The sequence below is a fragment of the Raphanus sativus genome, chromosome 3 (assembly GCF_000801105.2).
Source record: "Raphanus sativus cultivar WK10039 chromosome 3, ASM80110v3, whole genome shotgun sequence".
Classification (NCBI taxonomy): domain Eukaryota; kingdom Viridiplantae; phylum Streptophyta; class Magnoliopsida; order Brassicales; family Brassicaceae; genus Raphanus; species Raphanus sativus.
In genome coordinates this window covers 27,649,708-27,672,816 of record NC_079513.1, presented here as the reverse complement: position 1 = coordinate 27,672,816, position 23,109 = coordinate 27,649,708, and the positions used below count along the sequence as shown (strand labels likewise).

At 36.6% G+C, this 23,109-nt stretch overlaps 4 protein-coding genes across 7 annotated transcripts; 2 read left to right on the top strand and 2 right to left on the bottom strand.

The window, feature by feature from the left end:
- The first annotated feature begins 3,887 nt into the window (after positions 1-3,887).
- Positions 3,888-8,630, top strand: LOC108846739 (phospholipid-transporting ATPase 1). Its single transcript, XM_018619940.2, has 6 exons — positions 3,888-5,983; positions 6,059-7,026; positions 7,110-7,233; positions 7,324-7,543; positions 7,610-8,068; positions 8,155-8,630. The coding sequence occupies exons 1-6, from the start codon at positions 4,531-4,533 to the stop codon at positions 8,372-8,374; spliced, it is 3,444 nt and encodes a 1,147-aa protein (XP_018475442.2). The 5' UTR covers positions 3,888-4,530; the 3' UTR covers positions 8,375-8,630.
- Positions 8,631-8,659: 29 nt separating this feature from the next.
- Positions 8,660-11,685, bottom strand: LOC108846741 (histone-lysine N-methyltransferase, H3 lysine-9 specific SUVH1). Of its 4 annotated transcripts, XM_057005531.1 has the most exons (5): positions 11,616-11,685; positions 11,345-11,518; positions 11,212-11,255; positions 9,040-11,105; positions 8,660-8,939 (listed from the first exon to the last, which is right to left on the bottom strand). In XM_057005531.1, the coding sequence occupies exon 4, from the start codon at positions 11,101-11,103 to the stop codon at positions 9,088-9,090; it is 2,016 nt and encodes a 671-aa protein (XP_056861511.1). In that variant the 5' UTR covers positions 11,104-11,105; positions 11,212-11,255; positions 11,345-11,518; positions 11,616-11,685; the 3' UTR covers positions 8,660-8,939; positions 9,040-9,087. The 4 variants fall into 4 exon arrangements, with proteins under 4 accessions (XP_056861511.1, XP_018475447.1, XP_018475446.1 ...); XM_018619945.2 differs by lacking the exon at positions 11,212-11,255 and having other exon boundaries at positions 11,616-11,684; XM_018619944.2 differs by lacking the exon at positions 11,212-11,255 and having other exon boundaries at positions 8,660-8,936; positions 11,616-11,683.
- A 3,357-nt stretch (positions 11,686-15,042) lies between these two features.
- LOC108844640 (nicotianamine synthase 1) lies at positions 15,043-16,343 on the bottom strand. The gene has a single exon (XM_018617923.2). It carries the CDS (start codon positions 16,252-16,254, stop codon positions 15,292-15,294), a length of 963 nt encoding a protein of 320 aa, XP_018473425.1. The 5' UTR covers positions 16,255-16,343; the 3' UTR covers positions 15,043-15,291.
- A 3,969-nt stretch (positions 16,344-20,312) lies between these two features.
- On the top strand, positions 20,313-22,363 carry LOC108846868 (probable pectinesterase/pectinesterase inhibitor 46). Its single transcript, XM_018620054.2, has 2 exons — positions 20,313-21,342; positions 21,627-22,363. Exons 1-2 carry the CDS (start codon positions 20,313-20,315, stop codon positions 22,304-22,306), a joined length of 1,710 nt encoding a protein of 569 aa, XP_018475556.1. The 3' UTR covers positions 22,307-22,363.
- Positions 22,364-23,109: the final 746 nt, after the last annotated feature.

The window sequence follows — 23,109 nt, the reverse complement described above, 5'->3', positions numbered from 1 at the left end:
TGTGATTATACCGGTTAATCCGGAGATCTGACAATTCAATTTTAGGTTTTTAAAATATTCATATTTTAAAAAAAATCATTAAAATCCGAGACTAACCGATTGAACTGTTGGATGACCGATATGTAATCTAATTTGATTTAAATTATAATAGTTTCATAATTTGTAATCTTATAATCCAAATTTTAAACTTTATTATTTTGCAATTTATGAAATTATGACGTTTTTACAAAATTTTAAAGAGAAAATGATAGATATAAAATAACTAAAATTAATTATTGTATTGTTTGGAAACATTGATAGTAGTATAAAAAATATATTGTTTGGAAACATTGATAGTATTATACAGAAATAAGTATATTGTTTGGAAACATGGATAATAGTATAAAGAAAGGAACATTAATGATTTAATGTAGGTTTAACTATAAAGTATAAAAGTGTATTTAATTTAAAAACTTACAAAATAAATGTTAAGTCCAACATAATGTTTCTGTTTTAATAAGATAGATAATAGTGAGAAAACATTATCATAAAATTTATAATTTTCATTTAGTCTATTTATAGTAGCTATACACTGATAAGTTATAAATTTTATAATGTTTGTTTAGATTATTTATAGTGGTTATATACTTAGTTTATTGTTTAGATTTTGTTTCTTAAAGTATATTGTATTGAATACTTAAGTGTGGTTTCATGATGTAAACGATCGAACATAATGTCTTGTCAATTGACATTGTTAGAGATATTATGTTTATTTTGTTTACTCACTTGTAGTCACTTAGTTTTTTTGTTGATTGGTTGAAGATGTGGCTTTTTGTTTTTTTCTCTAAGATTTAGACTATAAATTTTTAGCTTTGGTTTTAATATATTTTTCTGTAAAAATTTTCCAAAGCACTAAATAAAATCTCTAGAGAAAGTGTTTTTTAAAACTAACATATTTCCTTTTATAATGCTTTGACTTTAGATTTAGTTTTAAAAATAAAAGCATGATTGTTTGAAAAATTGGTTGTAAAAATTAAAAAATTGTCTACAGCTCCTACGACTCTACCAATCACCACATTATGTTTGTTTTGTTTTTACATGTATTTATTTAATTTTCTAATCGGTCTTCCATAACATCAAAAAATTCCCCTTTTTATTATTTTCAATTTTTTGTTTCCTATATAAATGTTGTTTTTCTAAATAAATAGATTTTGCAAGTTTTTTTGTTTTAAAACTAACTTGGTGTTCAATTTCTCACACCAAATGGAGGTGGAGTTTGAGGTTGACAATCAGTCATTGATTAACTAATTAGGTATTTGGGTATTTGTTAGCTAATGGAGTTTCATTCCACACATTTTCAGATCATATTTTGTGCAATTGGAACGTGAACATTCTCGTAAACTTGAGTTCAATGGTTATTCTTCCAATAGAGACGAGAGGTCGGATCTCCTCTCTCACATAGAGTGTTTTGAAAAGGCGATAGCGATTCTGTCAAAAGAGAAGGAAAAACTTACAACTGATGTTGAGAAGATGAAAACAAGATTGAGGAATGCCATGCATGATATATTCAAGCTAGAGGTAATCCAATTCAAAGCCTGCTTTTATATTTTTTATATCAAGAAAACCCATTTAATCAAATGATTCATGTTCTGCTACAGGCGGAGAAAGCATATGCTGACAAAGAGCTAAAACACTTGAGGAGCCAAAAGGCTCTCCTCTAGAGGTATATCAGCAGAGAGGAGTCCCTTGAAGAGTCTAAAAGACAAGATGAGAGAGATGCAGACCAGTCCCTCCTATTACTTTCGGTGACTGATATTATTTCTTTACTTTTCACCGTAGAAGTGTTCTAGGAGCAAGAAGTGACTCAAAACTGTAATTAGAAACTACAAAACTGACTCTCAGTATAATACTTTATTGAATTATTAATGTACACAGAATAATGTATAACCATCATCATATCATATGCATACAACTTGGTTGGTTCCAATCATGTCTGTATGCCACGACTAAATATACATTATACATAGTATTTATTATTTAATGAAATAGGAAGACTCATGTTTCATCGTTAAGAGAATAACTCGAAAGAATTACATCATTCACTTATAGCATGTACATCAAGAAATACACATATAAACTAAGAAATACTATAAACTAAGTGTGTGGTGTGGAATCGTGTTCTCTGAAATTCTAACATCGGTGTGGGTGACCATATGATGTGAGCATCTTGATTCTTGACTCCATTGCCTTTCTTATGTTTATCTTAAATTAAAATTACAATTTACAACTAATCCGAGTATGACAATTTGGTTTTGTTGTGCTTAAAACTAGTTTTAAAATCATAACGCGTTGATTTTTTTAGAATTTTGATGTGTTGTGTTTCTAACATTGTTTTTAAAAGTGTGTTCGAGTCTTTATAAAAAAATAGTATTTTATGAATTATTACCAATCTAGAGTTGCATTTGAAGTTCCATGCAGAAAATAATGAAATCTGGAGATTTCAGATTGGATCATTAAGATTTAAGATAGAGCAGCCGTTTCAACGACCAAGATTTTTTTAAAAAAATTTCAATATTTCAGATTTTTTTTTTCTTTCTTAGAACCGCCAGACATACAAGATATTTTTTCTTATTACTTTTATGGAACATAACATTTTTTATGTGACTCTTTACAAAGAGATTTAGAGAGAACAATAGAAATTGAGACTTCTGTAAGATCAAAGGGAAAGATCTTTGCATTTTTTAGAAGAATCCTGAACCCTTTTATTATTCTATTGCAATTGTTTATTATGTCTTTTTCATTTATTATTTTCTTTTTTTATTAACTTTCATTTATTTTATGGTTTTTTTTATGGCTAAGTAATCGATTAGCTTAGTATAGAATGTAAAAGAACACTGATTCATGAATTAAACACAAGTAAGAATTGATATGTTGATTGTCTCCTTTCATTGTTGAACTTAAAGTTTACATTATACGGACCGTTTAATACATGATTCTAGGTTTAATCTATTTACCATAAATGTTTTAAGTTACTAAAAATAACATGAATAGGCGATTTGTCCATAGCTAGCGAAAACAGATGTTAAGGCAACTTGTGAACTTGTAAAATCTTGTTTTAATATTTATCATAATTCTTAGATTCAAACGACAATTTAGATATTAGAAATATACGATAGAAGGATAGATGCCACAAAACAAAAGTGAATCGATCTTGCTTTGCTATACAAGTTTAAGACTTGCTTCGATTTGTTCTTTTGAACAGATGTTTGACTCATGTTCATTGATTTCCGATCATTCACCCTATGTGTGGTTCTTTTATAATCTGAAACCAATCGAATTCTGGTTACTACTTAATTTGATTTTCTTATTTTCACTTCAAACTATTTGTTTTAGCGTAATATCAAATTCACAGAAACAAAGTGTAAAAATCTTATAAAATCGAATCAAAAGTATAACAATAACCACTGTTTTTTTCCGTCAACATTCAGTGATAACTTGCCGCAGTAGAAATTCATTTTTAGTGTTTCAAATTAAAGTTCTATAAAATGCGTTAATAATTTTCATAGTTTTCATAAAATATTTCGACGAGCTAACTAATTGTATGAAACATGCTAACAATATCATCCACGCCAGTCACCAGACCATACAAACAATAATATCTTTTTTGTTTGATGCTTGTAAATTTATTTTTGTGATTGATTCGTTCATGTAAAATCTATTTAATTACATCCTAGTGTGATATTTTCCAAAACTATTTTGGAAAAAAAAAAGATAATTGTATCATGGTGGCTCTACTCTAATAAATAAAAAAAGTTGTAGAAGAAGGCTAAGAAAAATTTGGAGTGCTACTCTGGACCAACACGACATGAGTTTTCCTCACTTTCTCTCCATAATCTGTGTGTGTGTTTTATCAATTTCTAAAATGAAATATATAAATTAAATTATTAATTTTTTTAAAAAACAAAACTGAATAAAAGATACTCTCGCCGTCGCCAGCCAGCCAGCCATTGGCGACTTGTTCTTCTTCTTCCTTCCTTCCTTCCTCCGATCTTCTCCTCTTCTTTTGCCTCACCAGATCTCTCTCTCTCTCGTTTTTCATTTCGTCTCCTTCTTCGTCTTCGTGTTGCCCCTCGCTCGCAGCCTTCTCCTCTTCTCATTTCATTCCTTTTTAAAATCATTTTATCTTCTTCTTCTTCGTATTGACGTCTACTCTTACGTCACCTCAAAAAAAAAAAGGTGAAAATTCTCCAAAATCCGGATCTACCCATTTGGGGAATAATCTTTGTCTTCCCTTTCCGCTCGATCAATTCCATTTTCGTCTCGAAAAACGAGAGCTTTTTCTCTCTCTCTCCAATCGAGGATCTGGATCCGCCTCATTTTACTGGATCGTCCCTTCAAAGGAGAGGCTTTTAATCTCCGATTCGAGCTCGCTCTGGGTAATCAGCTCGTCTCCTTCGTGAGGTTTTTGATTCAAATGAGTTTTCAATTTCATCCCTAATAATCTCTTAAAAAAGCTCCCTCCTTTTTCCATCGATTTCAACCTCCCTCTCGATGGATAAACCACCACCGTCCATTTCATCATCTCGATGGAGCAACGTCTCTTCCAAAGAAGTCACTTTCGCCGATCTCGCCTCCAAGCGTATCCGCCACGGTTCAGCCGGAGCTGATTCCGAGATGCTGTCCATGTCTCAGAAAGAGATCAAAGACGAGGACGCTCGCTTAATCTACATCAACGACCCCGACAGAACCAACGACACCTCCTTCGACTTCACCGGCAACTCAATCAAGACAGCTAAATACTCTGTCTTCACTTTCCTCCCGAGAAACCTCTTCGAACAGTTCCACAGAGTTGCTTACGTGTACTTTCTTGTAATAGCTGTCCTCAATCAGCTCCCTCAGCTTGCTGTTTTCGGTAGAGGCGCGTCCATCATGCCACTCGCGTTCGTCCTGTTGGTCTCAGCTATTAAAGACGCTTACGAGGATTTCAGGAGGCATAGGTCGGATAGAGTCGAGAACAATAGGTTGGCTTTAGTGTTTGAGGATGGAGAGTTTAGAGACAAGCAGTGGAAGTACATTCGCGTTGGTGAGGTTATTAAAGTTGTGTCTAACCAGACTCTTCCTTGTGACATGGTGTTATTAGCTACGAGTGATCCTACAGGGGTTGTCTATGTGCAGACGACTAATTTGGACGGAGAGAGTAATCTCAAGACGAGGTACGCTAAGCAGGAGACTCTTCAGAAGGCTACTGATTTGGAGACGTTTGATGGGTTTATTAAATGTGAGAAACCGAATAGGAACATATATGGGTTTCAAGCGAACATGGAGATTGATGGGAGAAGGCTCTCTCTTGGACCTTCTAATATTATTCTTAGAGGGTGTGAGCTTAAGAACACTGAGTGGGCGTTAGGTGTGGTTGTCTACGCTGGTAGCGAGACGAAAGCTATGCTGAACAACTCTGGAGCGCCGTCTAAGAGAAGTAGGCTGGAGACTCGGATGAATCTAGAGATCATTCTGCTGTCTCTGTTTCTGATAGCTTTGTGTACGACCGCGGCGGCGACGGCTGCTGTGTGGTTGAGACGGCACAGGGATGACTTGGACACGATTCTGTTTTACAGGAGGAAGGACTACTCTGTGAGGCCGGAAGGGAAGAATCATAACTACTACGGTTGGGGTTGGGAGATATTCTTCACTTTCTTTATGGCGGTCATTGTCTACCAGATCATGATACCTATCTCTCTCTACATATCGATGGAGCTTGTCCGTATTGGTCAAGCGTACTTCATGACCAGAGATGATCTGATGTATGATGAGTCTTCGAAGTCGAGTTTCCAGTGCAGGGCGTTGAACATAAATGAAGATTTAGGGCAGATTAAGTATTTGTTCTCTGATAAGACTGGTACTCTCACTGACAACAAGATGGAGTTTCAATGTGCCTGCATAGGAGGTGTAGATTACTCTGACAGGGAACCTGCTGAGAGTGAGCAAGCTGGATACTCCGTTGAAGGTAAAGAAACTATTAGTTTCTTTGATATGTTTTTTCCTGTTAACTGACGACGTACACCTTTGATGATGCATACAGTTGATGGGATTATTTTGAAGCCAAAGATGAGGGTGAGAGTTGATCCTTCACTTCTTAACTTGACGAGAAACGGCAAGGCAACGGAAGAAGCGAAACGTGCGAATGAGTTCTTCCTCTCACTAGCAGCTTGCAATACAATCGTGCCAATCGTCACCAACACATCTGATCCCAACGTAAAGCTGGTGGATTATCAAGGGGAGTCCCCTGATGAGCAAGCATTAGTCTACGCAGCAGCTGCTTACGGTTTCTTGCTCATAGAGAGAACCTCTGGCCACATAGTTATCAACGTGCGCGGAGAGATGCAAAGATATAATGTTTTGGGATTGCACGAGTTCGATAGCGACCGGAAAAGAATGTCTGTGATACTTGGATGCCCTGATATGTCGGTGAAACTCTTTGTAAAAGGTGCAGACTCGTCCATGTTCAGCGTCATGGATGAAGTATCCTACGGCGACGTCATAGAAGCGACCAAGAAGCAGCTTCACGCTTACTCCTCCGATGGCTTGAGGACTCTTGTTGTTGGGATGAGGAAGCTGAACGATTCGGAGTTTGAGCAGTGGCGCTCCTCCTTCGAGGCGGCGAGCACGGCTTTGATCGGTAGGGCTGGATTGCTGAGAAAGGTCGCTGGAAACATCGAGACTAACCTGAGGATAGTGGGAGCTACTGCGATCGAAGACAAGTTACAGCGTGGTGTACCTGAAGCGATAGAGTCTCTGAGGATCGCAGGGATTAAAGTGTGGGTGTTGACAGGTGACAAGCAAGAAACTGCGATATCCATTGGCTTCTCGTCGAGGCTTCTGACTAGAAACATGAGGCAGATTGTGATAAATAGCAACTCGTTGGATTCGTGTCGAAGGAGCTTAGAAGAAGCAAATGACAGTATTGCAAGTGATGATGACGAAAGTGTGGCATTGATTATTGACGGTACCAGTCTCATATATGTGCTAGACAATGATCTTGAAGATGTGGTAAGTGAAGATCCCTTGCTTACTCTACTTAATGTCTTGTCTTTCATGGTGATGTAATTTTATTTTTTTAAATAACAATGCAGCTCTTCCAAGTGGCATGTAAATCCTCTGCGGTACTCTGCTGCCGTGTTGCTCCTTTTCAGAAAGCTGGAATCGTTGCACTTGTGAAGAACAGGACTTCTGACATGACTCTCGCCATTGGTGATGGTAATGAGACCAGTTTGCTTGATTCCTGTCTAAGCAGAGCAACCTGGTTCTTTGTTTTTGTTTTCTCACCTTCTTTGGGGGTTTGGACAGGTGCCAATGATGTCTCCATGATCCAAATGGCTGATGTTGGGGTAGGGATCAGCGGACAAGAAGGTCGGCAAGCTGTGATGGCATCTGATTTCGCAATGGGACAGTTCAGATTCTTAGTTCCGCTACTGCTAGTCCATGGACACTGGAACTACCAAAGGATGGGATACATGATACTATACAATTTCTACAGAAATGCAGTTTTCGTTCTAATTCTATTTTGGTGAGTTACTTCTTTTACTGCTAATCTAATCATCACGGACTAATGACTCTCACATATTCTATGTAGGTACGTTTTGTTTACTTGCTACACATTGACAACCGCCATCACAGAATGGAGTAGCGTCTTGTACTCCGTCGTGTACACATCGTTCCCTACAATAGTTATCGGTATACTCGACAAAAACCTCGGGAGGAGGATTCTTCTCAGACATCCTCAGCTCTACGGTGTTGGCCAGAGGGCAGAGGGATACTCAACCACTCTCTTCTGGTATATGATGTTTGACACAGTCTGGCAAAGTGCAGTTATCTTCTTCATCCCTCTCTTTGCCTACTGGGGCAGTACCATCGACACGTCGAGCCTCGGAGACCTATGGACCATTGCTGCAGTTGTGGTGGTGAATCTCCACTTGGCGATGGATGTGATAAGATGGAACTGGATCGCACACGCCGCCATATGGGGATCCATTGTTGCAGCTTGTATATGTGTTATTGTGATCGATGTTATACCCACACTCCCTGGTTACTGGTAAAAAAATTTCTTTCCCCTCTGACAAATCATTCTATAGATTATAGAGAAAAGCCTCGAGCTTATTCATTTTATGGATGTGACAGGGCAATATTCCAAGTGGCTAAGACATGGATGTTCTGGTTTTGCTTGCTAGCAATTGTGGTGACAGCATTGCTTCCTAGATTCGCAATCAAGTTTCTAGTTGAGTATTACAGACCTTCAGATGTCCGGATTGCTAGGGAGGTTGAGAAGCTTGGAACTTATAGAGAATCCCAAACCATGGTAACTGAAATGAACCAGATTCAGGATCCTCCAAGGAGATGATACCAACATTATTATCTCAAATCCCAAAATTCTTTAATACCCTTCAGCGGAAGTAAATACAAATTATACATATTAATGTATGTTCCATTTTCCCTCTTTGTTGCTTACTGTTATTGCAAGAGTAGAGTTTGTTTTGGGGTTGTAGTGTAACAAAGATTTTACTTAAATCTCCGGCTGTAATTTTCATTTTGTTGTAACACTAAGCACCAGTTTTCCTTTTGTAAAGAGAAGAAAATTGAAATTTTTATTTCATTTCCTGGTTGATCAGTTCAAAGTTCACTGCTATAAGATAAGAAGTGATTGACTAGTGCCATCCATATAAAATCTTGTATCAAGAAACAAGATAAAGTTTCAACAGGTTTTGTCCTGAAAAACAATCTGAACACTAATAAGATTACATAATCCAACAGGACCACAAACATGAGAATCACATCTTCCACAATCTGAGAAACAGACAAGGCTATGATGGAGAAGCAGAGAAAATCTCAGTCACACCTTGCATCTTATGCCGTTGAAGAGAAAGATCAGAAACACTTTAGTTGCCACCAAGAGCACACATTCACTGCTAGATAAACAAAGCCCAGAGGTTCCATCTTTTAAGCTTAATTCACATATCTAATACAGATTCAGTACATAAGTAACAAATAAGAAAAAGAGATACTAACCTTTCCCATCCGAAAAACCATCAGAGACCACTCATCTCGCCATCATCATCAACCAAATGAACCACGGCAAAACTCTGATCCGCAAAAGCACTTCTTCTTGCCACATAAAGTATTGCCAACTTGACTTCCACTAGTTCGAGTAACTCCATAGTCATAAGTCAACTCAGTCATGGGAGGGATGTGAGAAATAGCAAAGAAGGCGACATGCAAGAAGAGCTGACCGTTATTCTCATAACTAACCGGCTGCCAGAAAACATTAGGTGAGCAACTATGGTTCATGAATCTTGCAACGTTGCCAACGTTCTTAGCACTGACTACAAGAGGCAGCGGGAGTTCAGGCTCTTCAGACATCTCCTCGGAAGCATCTTCGTCCGCTAACGCAGGCTCGTAGTTCCATCTAAAAGGGGTGTAGACACGTGTTGTATCGAAAGTATAATCATCATTAGCCATCGTTTGCTGCTGCAGCTTAGATTTATCTCTGGCCTCACCTGCGTATATACATATAAACGAACCAGCACGGATTGGATCCCAAGACCGCAAGCCCCATCCTCTGTTCACCGTCTTGAAAACTTCCAGCTTCAGCTTCACTCCCATTTGAGTCACCTTGTTCTTGCAGCCCGGGCAGAGACAAGCTGGGCTGCATTCATGTACCATAGGCTTCCTGCTGACAAGAACCCCATTACCCGAGTAAGGGAAGTCACCTCCGTTTTTCCTTATGCAGTGACAGTTCAAGTTCCCCGGCTTGCAAGAGCCGCCACACTCGCATCCGTAAGAAGGCTGCGTCAGCTTAAACGAGGACTCCGAGTAGCTCACAGTCGTGGAGTAGGTGAAATAAGGAGGTCCATTCTCCGCATCAACTTCGTTCACAAGCGAGACGCCAACGCTTTCAACTCCTGAAGTGAGATCGGTGAGGATGAGTCCTCCCCTCGAAGGCAAACCTTTCTTCCACTTCTGTATCTCAGTCCACGAAGCAAAGGCAGGAGGCTGACCAGGAGCTCTCACTAGTTTATACTTGAAAGTGTTGTGTCCTGACTTCCCTTTCTCCACCCATGACTCTTTGACATCATAGAGACCATCGTAGATATAAATCTTAGCGCTCTGAGAAGCCTCTTTCAACCCTCTTATCACCCTAACAGGACTATGCCTAACAAGACTCTTCTCCAACGCGAGGTTACCTCTCTCCAGCTTCTGGTCAGATGATTGTTTATCTTTATCAGCGTTACCTCCCTGACCGGTATAAACCAACACATCAGGATCACCTTCCTCGTTATCATAATAGCCAGAAGACACAATGCTAGTGGCGATAGGCTCTTCTTCTGCTTCTTCTCCTCCTCCTCCTCCCTTGACAACGAGATAGTCAATCCCAGCCATCGATGGAGAATGCAACCCGACCAAACACATCTCGAACCTGAAGAAGAACACGTCACCGATCTCAAGACCCGAGACAACACCTGTTCTCTTCTTGGTGTTTGTTCTAACACCTCTGCTCATACAAGTAGACCCCGCTTTCAGATCAGGGCGTTTGATGATCCCGGTGACGGATTCTTTAGCATCTTCCAGCTGTGAAAACCTTCTTCTCAAAGCGTCGAACCGCATGAGAACACTCGTCACCAGCTTCCTGTCACCATTCTCTTTTTGATCCACGGTGATCCCACTCTCGAAATTCGGGTTCTGAGCTATGGGAGTACGCTTTCTAGGGATCTTTCTCTTCACTGTTATCCCCTCAGTCTCCACAGCAACATCGCCGCCACCGTTAGATGTTGGTTCAGGAGGAGGAGGAGGAGGAGACCTGAATGTTCTCAGAGGAGTAACCAAAGAAGGCTCTGTTCTGTTGTTCTGAGGCTGGTGCTGATGTTGAGCTTGGTTGAGATCTGGAGTGTGTGATTGAGAGGAGGAGCTAAAGGGATAGAAAGAAGAGAAACCAGGAGGGAAGGGGCCAAAAGGAGGTGCGCAGACAAAAGGAGGAGCTTGGTTCCCACTAGGGAACACAGGTTTTAGAGTGCGTAACGGTTTGATATCCAGCACTCGTGTCTTATCAGTGTAGCTACCGAAGGTTCCTTCCATAGCTGCAACAAAAAGAATCAAAATTTCCAAATAAAAATCTGATCTTTGAGAAAAATGAACAGAGGATCTGGGGAAAGTCAAAGTCTTTATCAGATTAATCGAGCCTACGGACTAAATATTAGAGACCCTCGAAGCCAAATCACACGCATGCACTGAGAAACAAACAATCATTCATCGCAGATTTAGAAATGTTCAAGCGCAAGAACAGAGAAAGCTTCTAACTTTGAGAGAAAAAGATAACCTGAAAGATACGGACTTTGAGATCGCTTGCTCGCTTTTCGAGATCGCTCCGTTCAGATTTTAGGGTTTCCGAAATGAGAGGGAGAGGGAGACAGAGACGGGAAGATTGAGAGGGAAACAAATCGAGCTAAAGTTTCCACCTTTGGTAATAAAAAGAAGACAATCTGCTTCACATCTGTAATAGTTAAAGAGAAGATGATTAGATCTGCCGTTGGATCAAATTCATTCGCATCTTTGACCGTACAAAGATCTAATATGACTGGATTACCTACCTAGCAGGTTTGTATCTTCCGTTTCAGTTTCAGTTTCAGTATCGTTCTGTGTACTTACTTGCCTTCGTTCTTTCTAGTGATGTAATGACTTTTTGGAGCTTTTGTTACTCGCCAGTTGTCACACGTGTGTAAGAGGGTTGTCGTTTACCTTAGAACATCTCCAGGGGTTCACTCTATTTTTTTACACTAAAATAGTACTCCCTCTATTTTTTAAAGATACATATTCTAAACTTTTCACATATATTAAGAAATCACATTAAAAATGCATTAATTTTTGTGAATAACAATTTTCCATAATCTTTAACCAATAAAAATCCAATAAACACAATTAATTTTCTTGAAGTTAACAGATTTTCATTAAATTATACATTGAAAAAGTAAAAAATGTATCTTTTTAAAACAAATTTTTTTCCTAGAACATGGATCTTTAAAAAACAGAGGGAGTAATAGAGATAGAATTTACTCCGGTACTCTATTTTAGAGTAGAAAATAGAGTGATGAACAAAGAAAAAACAATTTACTTTATATTTGGAGTAAACATATTTTTAACTCTATTATAGAGTACCTACCATTGGAGCAATTTTCACTATAAACTCTATTTAGAGTGAAAAATAGAGTAATGTTGGAAATGCTCTTAGCTGAATTACTTTCTCATTGAATTAAGTTTTGGAACTTGAACTTTTATTTTTGGCTATGTGGTTAAACCTGAGTACACAAGAGTTATTTGTCCTGAAAACAATCTGAAAAACTTAATAAAGCTAGTATTGAGCTTTTTCAAAAAATTCAAGTCCATTAGTATGATATTTGTTAATTTTGAGGTTAAGTAATTTGCATCAATTTGGTTTTGAGTTTTTTTTTTGTTTCAAAATACTTCTTATTAATCATAGTTGGACGGTTTAATGTAAAATTTTGTTTGCATGTAGATGTTAAAGGTTCAGGGACAAAGGAGGAGGATGGGAGATTTGTCGGATAGGGGAGAGAAAGTGCGCTCTCTTTGGATTCAAATGTTTTTCAATCTTCTCCAATTAGTCAAATCTACTGTCTGTTAAACTCTATACTCATTTGCATGTAACATCTGCGCATGCAAAAAGACTTACATTAACCTATTATGGACTCGGTTTGATTCGGTCCAACACTAACCGAAAATAAAACCTACTGATTTTAGTCCGAATACTGGAACAGACCCACTTGGATTCCGAGTGGATGTGTGATCATGGTCACGCGCTATGTTGGACATTTTATTTATGGTCCATGTTCTCTTATTCAATACACTTGTCATTTGACAGTCTACCAATACCAAGTGTCATTAGAGTTGAAGTAGTAAGAAGTAATTTAATTAAGTTAATTTATGGTTAATAACTGTTTTCATGGTGTTTTAAATCTTCTATTGATATATATGACATGTTATTTTTAACAACATGATTGGTTGAATTATTTAACTTAGATGGATACTCTAAGAAGCTTTCAAATGAATCTCAATTATCTTAGGTATCTGATTTAGTGAAACTTATGCTATTTGTTTTATGATTTTCAATTTTATTCAAAAATTCTTATTTAGTTACCATTGAATGTTTTAACTATACTAGAATTTAGTGTTGGGATTTGGAAGCGGATGAGAATGTATTTGTATTTTCATTCAAGACACAATTTTCAAAATACTAAAATATTATAGTTATCTATTAGATTCTCATAGTTTCAGTATTAACAAAATAACATCCTGTAAATTATACTCATGATATTTCTTATACATTTTCTTGAAACTTACAAATACAAAATTTTGACATTATGTTATTTGAACAACTACTGTACATCTAACCAAATGATCAAACTTATCTATCACAATAAACAAGATGTCTTCAACTAAATATTGAAATGTTTAAATGCATCTATACAAGATGTTATGATGTTAAATAACTATTACAAACGACGACAAAATAAATCAGTTTCGATGCGGTTGATTTAGTTTTTTTCCACTATAATCATTTTTTGTTAATGTATTTTATTATGTTTTGCTTTTAATGTTCTTGTATGTATTCTGAAAACTTTGGAATGTGGTAAAAAATGAGATACACCTTTGTAGAAAAATAGCTAAGTTGAATCTATTCGACTGGAAGAAAATTATCCATGTAAATTATAAAGCACAACTAACACTTTTTAATTGCTTTGTTAACAGAAGCGACATGCAGTAACACTAGGGGACAAAACCAAGCAACTTGAAAGGGGTACCGAATACAGAGATGTTATCCGTTCCATTGCCTACAGTTGTGATGAATCTAGGTTTCCCGAATACTTTGTGTATGGTGATGATGCCAAACACATCAGGGTTTATTCTACATCCACTTGGAAATGCATTATTGTGATGTAAGTGTTTCTAAAATTGCATTTTCAATACGTCTTTCTCTATTTCTCTTTAGAAAAAACACCATTGTATGCAGCAACGCTTCAAAAAGAGTCGTGTATGCTTCCATAAACAGCCGTGGGACTATTTGTTACCTAGACAATTTGGATCGGATCTATCTAGTCAACAAGGAAAACCCACTTACTCAACGTGTGGTCATGGATAAGAGTGGTCTTATAACTTGCATGGTAAGGTATTTATTATAATTTATTTTCCTAAGAATACTTATATCTGATTTGTTCTTGTTCGTATATAGCGTTTTTTTCCGGATGATCTACACATCACTGTTGCAAGTATGACACATGCAATAAAGTTAAGCTTGGTCTAATACAATGTTCACAACTTTATTACCTATCATTCTAATTAATTATTATGTTTGTCATATTAGGTTAAAAAAATTGAGATTTTTCAAAAATTCAGGTCCATTAGTATCATATTGTTAATTTGGAGTTTAAGAAATTTGCATAAATTTGGATTTGTTTTTTTTGTTCTTCAAAATACTTCTTATTAATCAGAATTGGACGGTTTAATGTAAAATTTTGTTTGCATCAACAACAGTTACATATTTAAAAAAAAATTGAGGATTCATTTACTGCAATATGAGAAATAAATCTTTGTTGGAGATGCAACAAGAATCCATCACAGTTTGTGCGTCTTATGCAGTTGAAGTGAAGACTTAAACACTATAGTTTGTCACAAATAAACTCAATACTTCGCCATTCATGTTATGGATCATTTAGGTCCCAACTGGATTGTTTGCCATTCATGTTTTCTTAAGCAAATCAAATCAAATTAAAGTCTTGTTTAGTTCATCAAATCAGTATTTCAAATCTGAAAAAAAAAAAATCAAATCTGTATCTTATAAATTGAATGTTCATGGGTTTGGCCTTTGGCGTGATTTAACTTGGTTTATTCCTTTTTGAGTCACAATTACCATACAATCATGCATCAATATATCACCAACAAAACCAATATGATAACATAACAGTATATGGATGTGATTTTTTCAAGACTTTTATACCAAACAAATAAAAACATTATCTTATATTATTTTTATTGATGATGAAAAGGGAACAGAGAAAGGGTTCTTCTGTATCTTCACAATTCATAGCGAAGATCAAAGAAATCAAAATTCACCAGCTTATACTAGCCACACACGTCAGAAAAAAAAACACACACAAGATCACATGAAGTGAAAATAGCAATTAATATAAGAGAAAAACATTAACACGTAGTCTCAAGAGATATGAGATGTGTTCAGTAATTACTTGCTTTTGATTACTCGATGGCGCTAAACTCCTCGATCATCATCTTCTTGCAACGGTTGTTCATAATGGCATGGACCTTAGAACAGTTACAAGGCATGAACATGCAGCCACGAGTACCATTGACTCCAGTCATGGTCGAACCACCAAGCTTGCGTGCGATGACAACCGAGTTAACCACGTCATCGGTGGGATGATAGATGGTCAAGAGCTGGAAGCCTTTGAGATCAGAAGAGTCAACGATCGGATACAAGAAAGCTCTAAGAGCATGAGCACTCCTTAGCATGAGGGTAGCTCCAGGAGCCATGTGTTTCTCTAAGTGCTCGATGGCTTTGACCTTTGCCTCTTTGTCCATCCCAACGAGAGCCGCCAAGAAAACTACGTCGTATTGGTCTAGTCCTTCGGTAGCGTTTAGCACGTCCGTTGTGTGGAAGATCATGCGTTTTGAGAGGTCAGGATCGCGAGAAACGAGGCTTGAAGCGAGTGTGTTTGCGTGTGAGTCGATGTCAAAGTTGTGGAACGTCGTGTTGGGAAGGTGGAACTTAGCCAAGACGATGGATGTGAGAGGCATCGGTCCTGAGCCAACGAAGGCGATCTTGGATGGAACATGGCTCGAGTGTTGACTCAAGAGATCGAACTCGAGCTTGCCTAGCTTGAGGTAGTTGTTGTAGTAAGGAAAGATGTTTAAATGGTCAAGTGGGTTTTGGTCTTCTGGTAAAGACCCCAAGATTGTGGAGAAGTGTTGCTCTAAATAGCCTTCGCCTTCACCACATAGCTTGATGAGGTTAGATCTCATGTCTTTGACTTCATCACTCATCTTTGTGACATCGATGTTTGTGTCCGTGGGTAAGCACGTGGACACGAGTTGTCCGAACAAAGTGTCGACATTTTTTGAAGGTTTCAAACACTCGAGCTTTGAAATTTGGTCGTATAAGTCGATGATCTGCTTCACAACAAGATTGTTTTGGCAAGCCATGTCGACACTATGAGGTTATTTTTAGAAGAGATGATAAGGATTGGATTTCTTAAACAATCTTTCAAAGACTGAAAATTTTGTGCTGTGGCTTTAACTCTCACTAAGGGTCGTTATTTATTGGCAGTTGTAGCTATGGGGTCCATTCTTCGCTGAAATTATTTATCTATCAATGATTCTATTCATATACTTGATATTCGATTAAAATGATATAATCCAAATCATCTCTACAAATATGATAACTGTGTAATATTTTCGTGCTATATAAATATTTTAAAATAACTAATTCGTAATAACTAAATCAGTAATTTTATGTATTTATATAGTTTATATGTAAAAATAAATATAGATGATCTTTTATAATAAAATGTTGTTAGGTTAGTTAATTACACATAAAATTTTCTGTTTAATAATCCGATGGTTAACTTATTTATTTCTGTATGAGTTGAGTTCATTTATTCTTCTGAGTTAAACTAATTTTTTGAAACTCAAATTTCAAAATACTTGTTGTATATTGGTGTATACATACATAATAATACCCAAGTTTTAATATTCAGTTTAAGAAACTGGTAAGACAGAGTCGCAAAAACGTGGATTGACTATATGATTCTACTCCAATTTTTTATCTTTGCCAATCATAATAAACATGCATCTTACATTAGACATAACTTATGTAGTCACTACAGATAAGTAAACTGGATTGTTTTCAAGTATTTTAAGTATCTATTAGCATATGCATCATTTTATGCATAAGCTCACCCAATATATTCCTTTTACATATACATATAAATTATGTTGGAAATTAAAAGAACGGCATAAACCATTCTAAACTATAGCCTTTACCAACATGGCATGACCCACAACTTGGACTACCATATGATAACAACTCTTTCCAATTATATCGTTCATTATTATTATTATTATAAGATCACGAAAGGTAGGCCCGTATGTTTATATAATAAAACTAAATAAGCTTCTTGGGACAAGGAATCGTACTGATAAGCCTTCCCGAACAGTGAACAGTCCCAGATTGGGGCTGAGAAGTGAACCAGGGTCCCCTGGACAGGCCTCAAAGGCTTCCAAGGAACTCTCTGTTTGAATGTTTTTCAATGATGTTGGATCGAGGGATCTCCTGTTCTCAGTTTATACCTAATATGAAATCTTATTAAAAATAATAATATAAGGAAACTTATTAAACTCTTACACTATATAGTAAATATCAATTTCATTGTTACACGTATGAATGTTGAGAATACATTGTCTTTATACGTGTTTGTATAATTGAACTTTTGATTTTAAATATTATCATTCGTGTATACGAGATAACGTATGGGATTAGTTGGTAAACGGTAATTAATTAAGGCATGTCTCAGAACATTTGATACGTCACCACGAAAATGTATAAGATATGATTTAGTTGGATATCATATTCATATGACATAGAGCTGAATTACAAACAGTCGTCAAATTTAGATTCCGTTCACTCGCATGCTTGGTTTAGAACAAATCTCAGTTCTTGAAGTGGTAGAGGTACAAAATTGGGTGGCAAAGATAATCAGTATGTGAGAAAAAATGGAAAAAATTACATTAATAACAAATTTTCTATTAAGCTTGCAAATTATATAATGATTGAACGTATAAGGTAATTTTTTTTTAATTATACAAATGTATCATGGTCTCATAGGAGTGGTCCAGACTAGTCACGTGTTGCCATATGTCGGTCATCTGTCTTTAGCGATGCCGAATGTTAATTTCTCAGTGGTCGGTATTCGAATCCAGTTGGCGGAACTCACAGTTGTGAACCCTTTATCAACTGAGCTAGAAGCCCCGATTCATATAATGTAATTTTCAAATTATATGAATGGTTAGAAATAAACAGAATTGAATTAAATTGATGTTACCTATACATTGATCTTACTTTTTACATTATTAGTGCCTCTTGCGTAAAATGAATGGCCAAATTGAAGTCCCTCTCAACGTACGTTGACAGATATGATCCTAAAAACAAAATACGATTTTGTATTCAGACTTCAAATCAAGCGTAGTACAGTATAACTTTTTTTTTGAACTGTACAGTATAACTTCTTGTTGAAATGCATATAGTGATCTTGATTATTCCGTTTGCTTTTACTTTAACTTTTACTTGCACAGCACAAACTATAAGTTCAAGTCTCAATAGTATATGTGAGAAAACTAAATAAAATGGTTTGAAGTGTTAAAGAAGAACAAGTATATGTCTTCGTTTTTCACTCTTTCTTTGTTAATATTTTCCAATCTCTAGAATTGGGAACACAGTTTAACTGTAATTGTATAAATTCATTTATGCTTTTAAAAGGAGGCTTGTAGAGTACCAGAACAACATCCACCATGTCGCTGTTTAAATTTATAATTAGACAACCATACATGTTTCATCTATTTATAGAAATTTCAAAACCCATAAATAAAACATATTTTTTTTGATATTTAATTAAATGTGTGGTACTGTTTTAACTTTTAATATTTTCATATAATAAGTGGTTGACAGAACAAAGATTTGCAGCCACCAATCAAAGCATCTATCAACTCGTCAGTATCAACAAAAAGTTATATCGATGCCAAAAATGATGTTTCTCGCATATTATTGTTTAACGAATATGATATTTGAATATGCATACATATTTCTGGAAGATGAGATAACATCCATAACTGAAAACCCAGACCAAAGATTTGTGGCACTGGTCATGGTTTGGTATATATCAACAAAGATATTGATTGCATTTGATTACATGTTGTTTTCACAAAAACTGATTACATGTTATAATGTTTATGTTAAAACTTAAAACGTGCATCCAGCATCCAGTATCCAGCATCCGTCTAGAGAGAATAAACTTTTGCAAATACTTATAACCCTTTTCGGAAAATTCTTCAACGCTATACCGTGTCCCTTTATAGGTAACGATATATACCTCTAAAGATGCAGATTTCAAATATGGACAAATCTAATTCATCAGTGCCTTGTCCCTTAAAAGGTAACGGTTTATACCTCTAAAGATAAAGATAAGTTACTTGATCCGAGTTTGGATCGGGGATCACTAGGATTTTCTTTAGATGTGCTTGGCTTCTTTAAGCCAATGGATATACATAATCAGCTACTTTGTCTCGTATTGGATAATGTAGTCATGCTGCCTATCACACGGGCAATATGAGACCAAACTATATGTAGCTAACATAGTCTGTAACCTTAACCACTTCATTTCTAATGATATTAACATTTTTACCAAAAAGTTATACATTATGTTAATTGGTTTATTCAAGTTTTGGTGACAGTTTTTAACCCTATATATTACATTAAGACCGTTCTTCACCTGTTTTCTTGAGATAATTGATGCTGCAGGCCTTAGTCGATATATACCATTCATCTAATCTCGTTTAAGAGGGATTAGCTCTTAGAGAAAATTTTGAGGTTTAAGTAACTACAAATTAAACTTGACGTGTGGAGGTTGTGTAGGGAACAATTCCCACCAATAATTTACAATGTGGACTTCACTACTTTCTATTTAAAGTTCAAAAATCATTTAACTACTGAGGAAAAATACTACAAGTGGACATGGATATGTGATTTGGTATCCCACTCCCATATAGTGATGGAATACATACAATAGTTTTGAATAAGATCTCAACTAAGTGCAATATTTTGATTGAAAATTATATTGTAAAATATATATAAAATAAAACGAATCTAACAAAAAATAATAAATCAAATGTCATTTTCAGCTATAAAATGCGTTCATAAACATTAAAATTTGTTTTAGTTTAAATAAATTAATAAAAACAGCAAGATTGTAGCATATAAAAAAAACATGAGAAGCACTCGCAATGTCCTCAACTAAATAATGAAAGTATCAAACGATTCATCTTAGTGCCTCGCACGCAAATATGCATCCCACCGCGTATAACCAAATTTGATATGAATTTCAAGCGAATAAAATATTTAAATCAACAACACTATAAATCCCTATATGCAAATTAAAACGAATTACTCAGAGCCAAAACATTTGATAATATCATTTGATAATATCAAAATGGCCTCCTACGGCAAACTCGACGAGCACGAGCAAGCCAAACTCGAGGCATGTCGAAGGACGAGAAAGAGAATCGCCATCATCGCTATATCTTCCATCGTTCTCGTCTGCATCGTGGTCGGAGCAGTCGTAGGCACCACCGCAGCTAACAGTAACGGCAAGAAACCGTCGCCGACGGAGGGTAACGGAGATTCGATCTCCGTCTCGGTGAAAGCCGTGTGCGACGTGACGTTGCACAAAGAAAAATGTCTTGAGACCGTTGGATCCGCTCCAAACGCGAGCAGTTTGAACCCTGAGGAGCTATTCAACTACGCTGTCCAAATCACGCTCACGGAGCTCACGAAAGTCCTCAACGAATTCTCCGACAGCGAACACATGGACAACGCCACGTCGGCAGCAATGGGAGCTTGCATGGAGCTCATCGAGCTAGCCGTTGACCAGCTCAACGAGACGTTGACGTCACTGAAAGACCATACGACGTCGTCCCCCAAGAGCACTGTTGATGATCTCAGGACGTGGCTTAGCTCCGTTGAAACGTACCAAGAAACGTGCATGGAAGCGTTGGTCGAAGCGAACAACCCTAACACGACGACGTTTGGGGAAACACATCTAAAAAACTCGACGGAGATGACTAGCAACGCGTTAGCGATCATAACGTGGCTAGGGAAAATCGCTGACTCGATTAAGCTAAACCATCGTCGTTTAATGGCGACTGCTGAAGCTGACTTGCCGATGATGAAACGTCGAGGGCTTTTCGAGAGTGGTGATTTGAAGAAGAAAGCGAACATAGTGGTGGCGCAAGATGGGTCGGGGAAGTATAGGACTATAAGCGAGGCGTTACAGGAAGTGAAGGAGAAGAATGAGCAGCCTACGATCATATATGTGAAGAAAGGAGTTTACCTGGAGAATGTTAGGGTTGAGAAGAAGAAATGGAACGTTGTGATGGTTGGTGATGGACAGAGTAAGACTATTGTCTCTGGTGGACTCAACGTCATCGATGGAACACCAACGTTCCAAACCGCCACGTTTGGTAAGTGCTTGCATACATAATGATTGAAATATTTTAAATTTTATTGTTTGATTTTAGATTACTTCACTAAGAACATTCATGCGCACACACACACACACAGAACAATCGATTCTTTTGGAAAATACTGGATTTATATATGAGAATTTAGGTTTTGGGTGCCTTGTTAGCTAATTGAACTTGAGTTGGAGTATTTATTTATATTAAACTAGTTCATTGGTTTTGTTCATTAGTGTGTAATTTCATATGATTTGTATTCATTTATCTATTTGTGTTGTATCGTATAGCTGTCTTCGGAAAGGGGTTCATGGCTAGGGACATGGGTTTCCGAAACACTGCTGGTCCAGCCAAGCACCAAGCCGTAGCTCTGATGGCAAGCGCAGACTTAGTTGTGTTCTACAAATGCACCATAGATGCTTTCCAAGACACGCTCTACGTTCATGCACAACGGCAGTTCTATCGCGAGTGTGACATCTTTGGAACGGTCGATTTTATATTCGGAAACGCTGCGGTTGTTTTCCAAAACTGCAACATCTTGCCTCGTCGTCCTATGCAAGGCCAGCAAAACACCATAACCGCTCAGGGGAAGAAAGACCCGAACCAAAACACTGGAATCTCTATCCACAACTGCACCATCTCTCCTTTGGATAACTTAACTGATGTTCAAACGTTCCTAGGCCGGCCTTGGAAAGATTTCTCCACCACGGTGATTATGAAGTCGTACATGGACGGGTTTATCAACCCGAAAGGGTGGTTACCATGGATAGGAGACAATGCACCAGACACTATCTTCTATGCCGAGCACTTAAATTTTGGGCCAGGAGCCTCCACAAAGAACCGAGTTAAGTGGAGAGGGTTGAGGACATTTTTAACAAAGAAGGAAGCTAATAAATTTACGGTCAAACCTTTCATCGACGGCAAGAAGTGGTTGCCGTCGACCAAAGTTCCATTCAAATCTGACTTTTGATTCTTTTTTACCTAAAACTAATGCCTGTATTCTTCAATTTGTTTTAACGAACATACAATTTCTCCTTCCATTTTTCTTCATGTGTTGTGTGGCTTTCAAAGTTTCTGAATTTGTTTATTTTATCATCAACAGATATAATGATAAAATTCAATTTATTTTCCTTTACGAAGTTTTACATATGTTTTGAGATGATTATTATAATACTGTACATATTAATATACTTTTCTAGGTATACTTATTTCCTTCGCGAAAATCATGCATGTATTAATTATATCAGCATCAGCAGATACAATGAAGTCTCTGTTTGTAAGTAAGAAGAAAAAGGTTCCTATTCTTTCTTTTTAATGAAGAGTTGGTAAATCATTGATACCAAATAAATAATTTTAACATAGACATATACGGACCCATAATAATACATGAAAATTCACTATAACAAGTAACTAACACCACATACAGATTTCGAACAATAAAATTGACTAAATTATTTATTGCGTTTATCTATCTTATTAAAACAGAAACATTCTGTTGGACCTAACATTTATTTTGTAAGTTTTTAAATTAAATACACATTTATACTTTACAGTTAAACCTACATTAAATCATTAGTGTTCCTTTCTTTATACTACTATCCATGTTTCCAAACAATATACTTATTTCTTACTACTATCAATGTTTCCAAACAATATATTTTATACTACTATCAATGTTTCCAAACAATACAATAATTAATCTTAATATTTTATATCTATCATTTTCTCTTTAAAATTTTGTAGAAACATCATAATTTCATAAATTGCAAAATA

What these genes read in the sequence shown, in the direction of transcription:
- LOC108846739 (XM_018619940.2), top strand. Translation starts at nt 4,531, where the DNA reads ATGGATAAACCACCACCGTCCATTTCATCATCTCGATGGAGCAACGTC. An exon ending in AGCTGGATACTCCGTTGAAG is followed by an intron (nt 5,984 to 6,058) that starts GTAAAGAAACTA and finishes TGATGCATACAG; the next exon opens with TTGATGGGATTATTTTGAAG. An exon ending in TTCGTTCTAATTCTATTTTG is followed by an intron (nt 7,544 to 7,609) that starts GTGAGTTACTTC and finishes TATTCTATGTAG; the next exon opens with GTACGTTTTGTTTACTTGCT.
- LOC108846741 (XM_057005531.1), bottom strand. Translation starts at nt 11,103, where the DNA reads ATGGAAGGAACCTTCGGTAGCTACACTGATAAGACACGAGTGCTGGAT.
- LOC108844640 (XM_018617923.2), bottom strand. Translation starts at nt 16,254, where the DNA reads ATGGCTTGCCAAAACAATCTTGTTGTGAAGCAGATCATCGACTTATAC.
- LOC108846868 (XM_018620054.2), top strand. Translation starts at nt 20,313, where the DNA reads ATGGCCTCCTACGGCAAACTCGACGAGCACGAGCAAGCCAAACTCGAG. An exon ending in GTTCCAAACCGCCACGTTTG is followed by an intron (nt 21,343 to 21,626) that starts GTAAGTGCTTGC and finishes TGTATCGTATAG; the next exon opens with CTGTCTTCGGAAAGGGGTTC.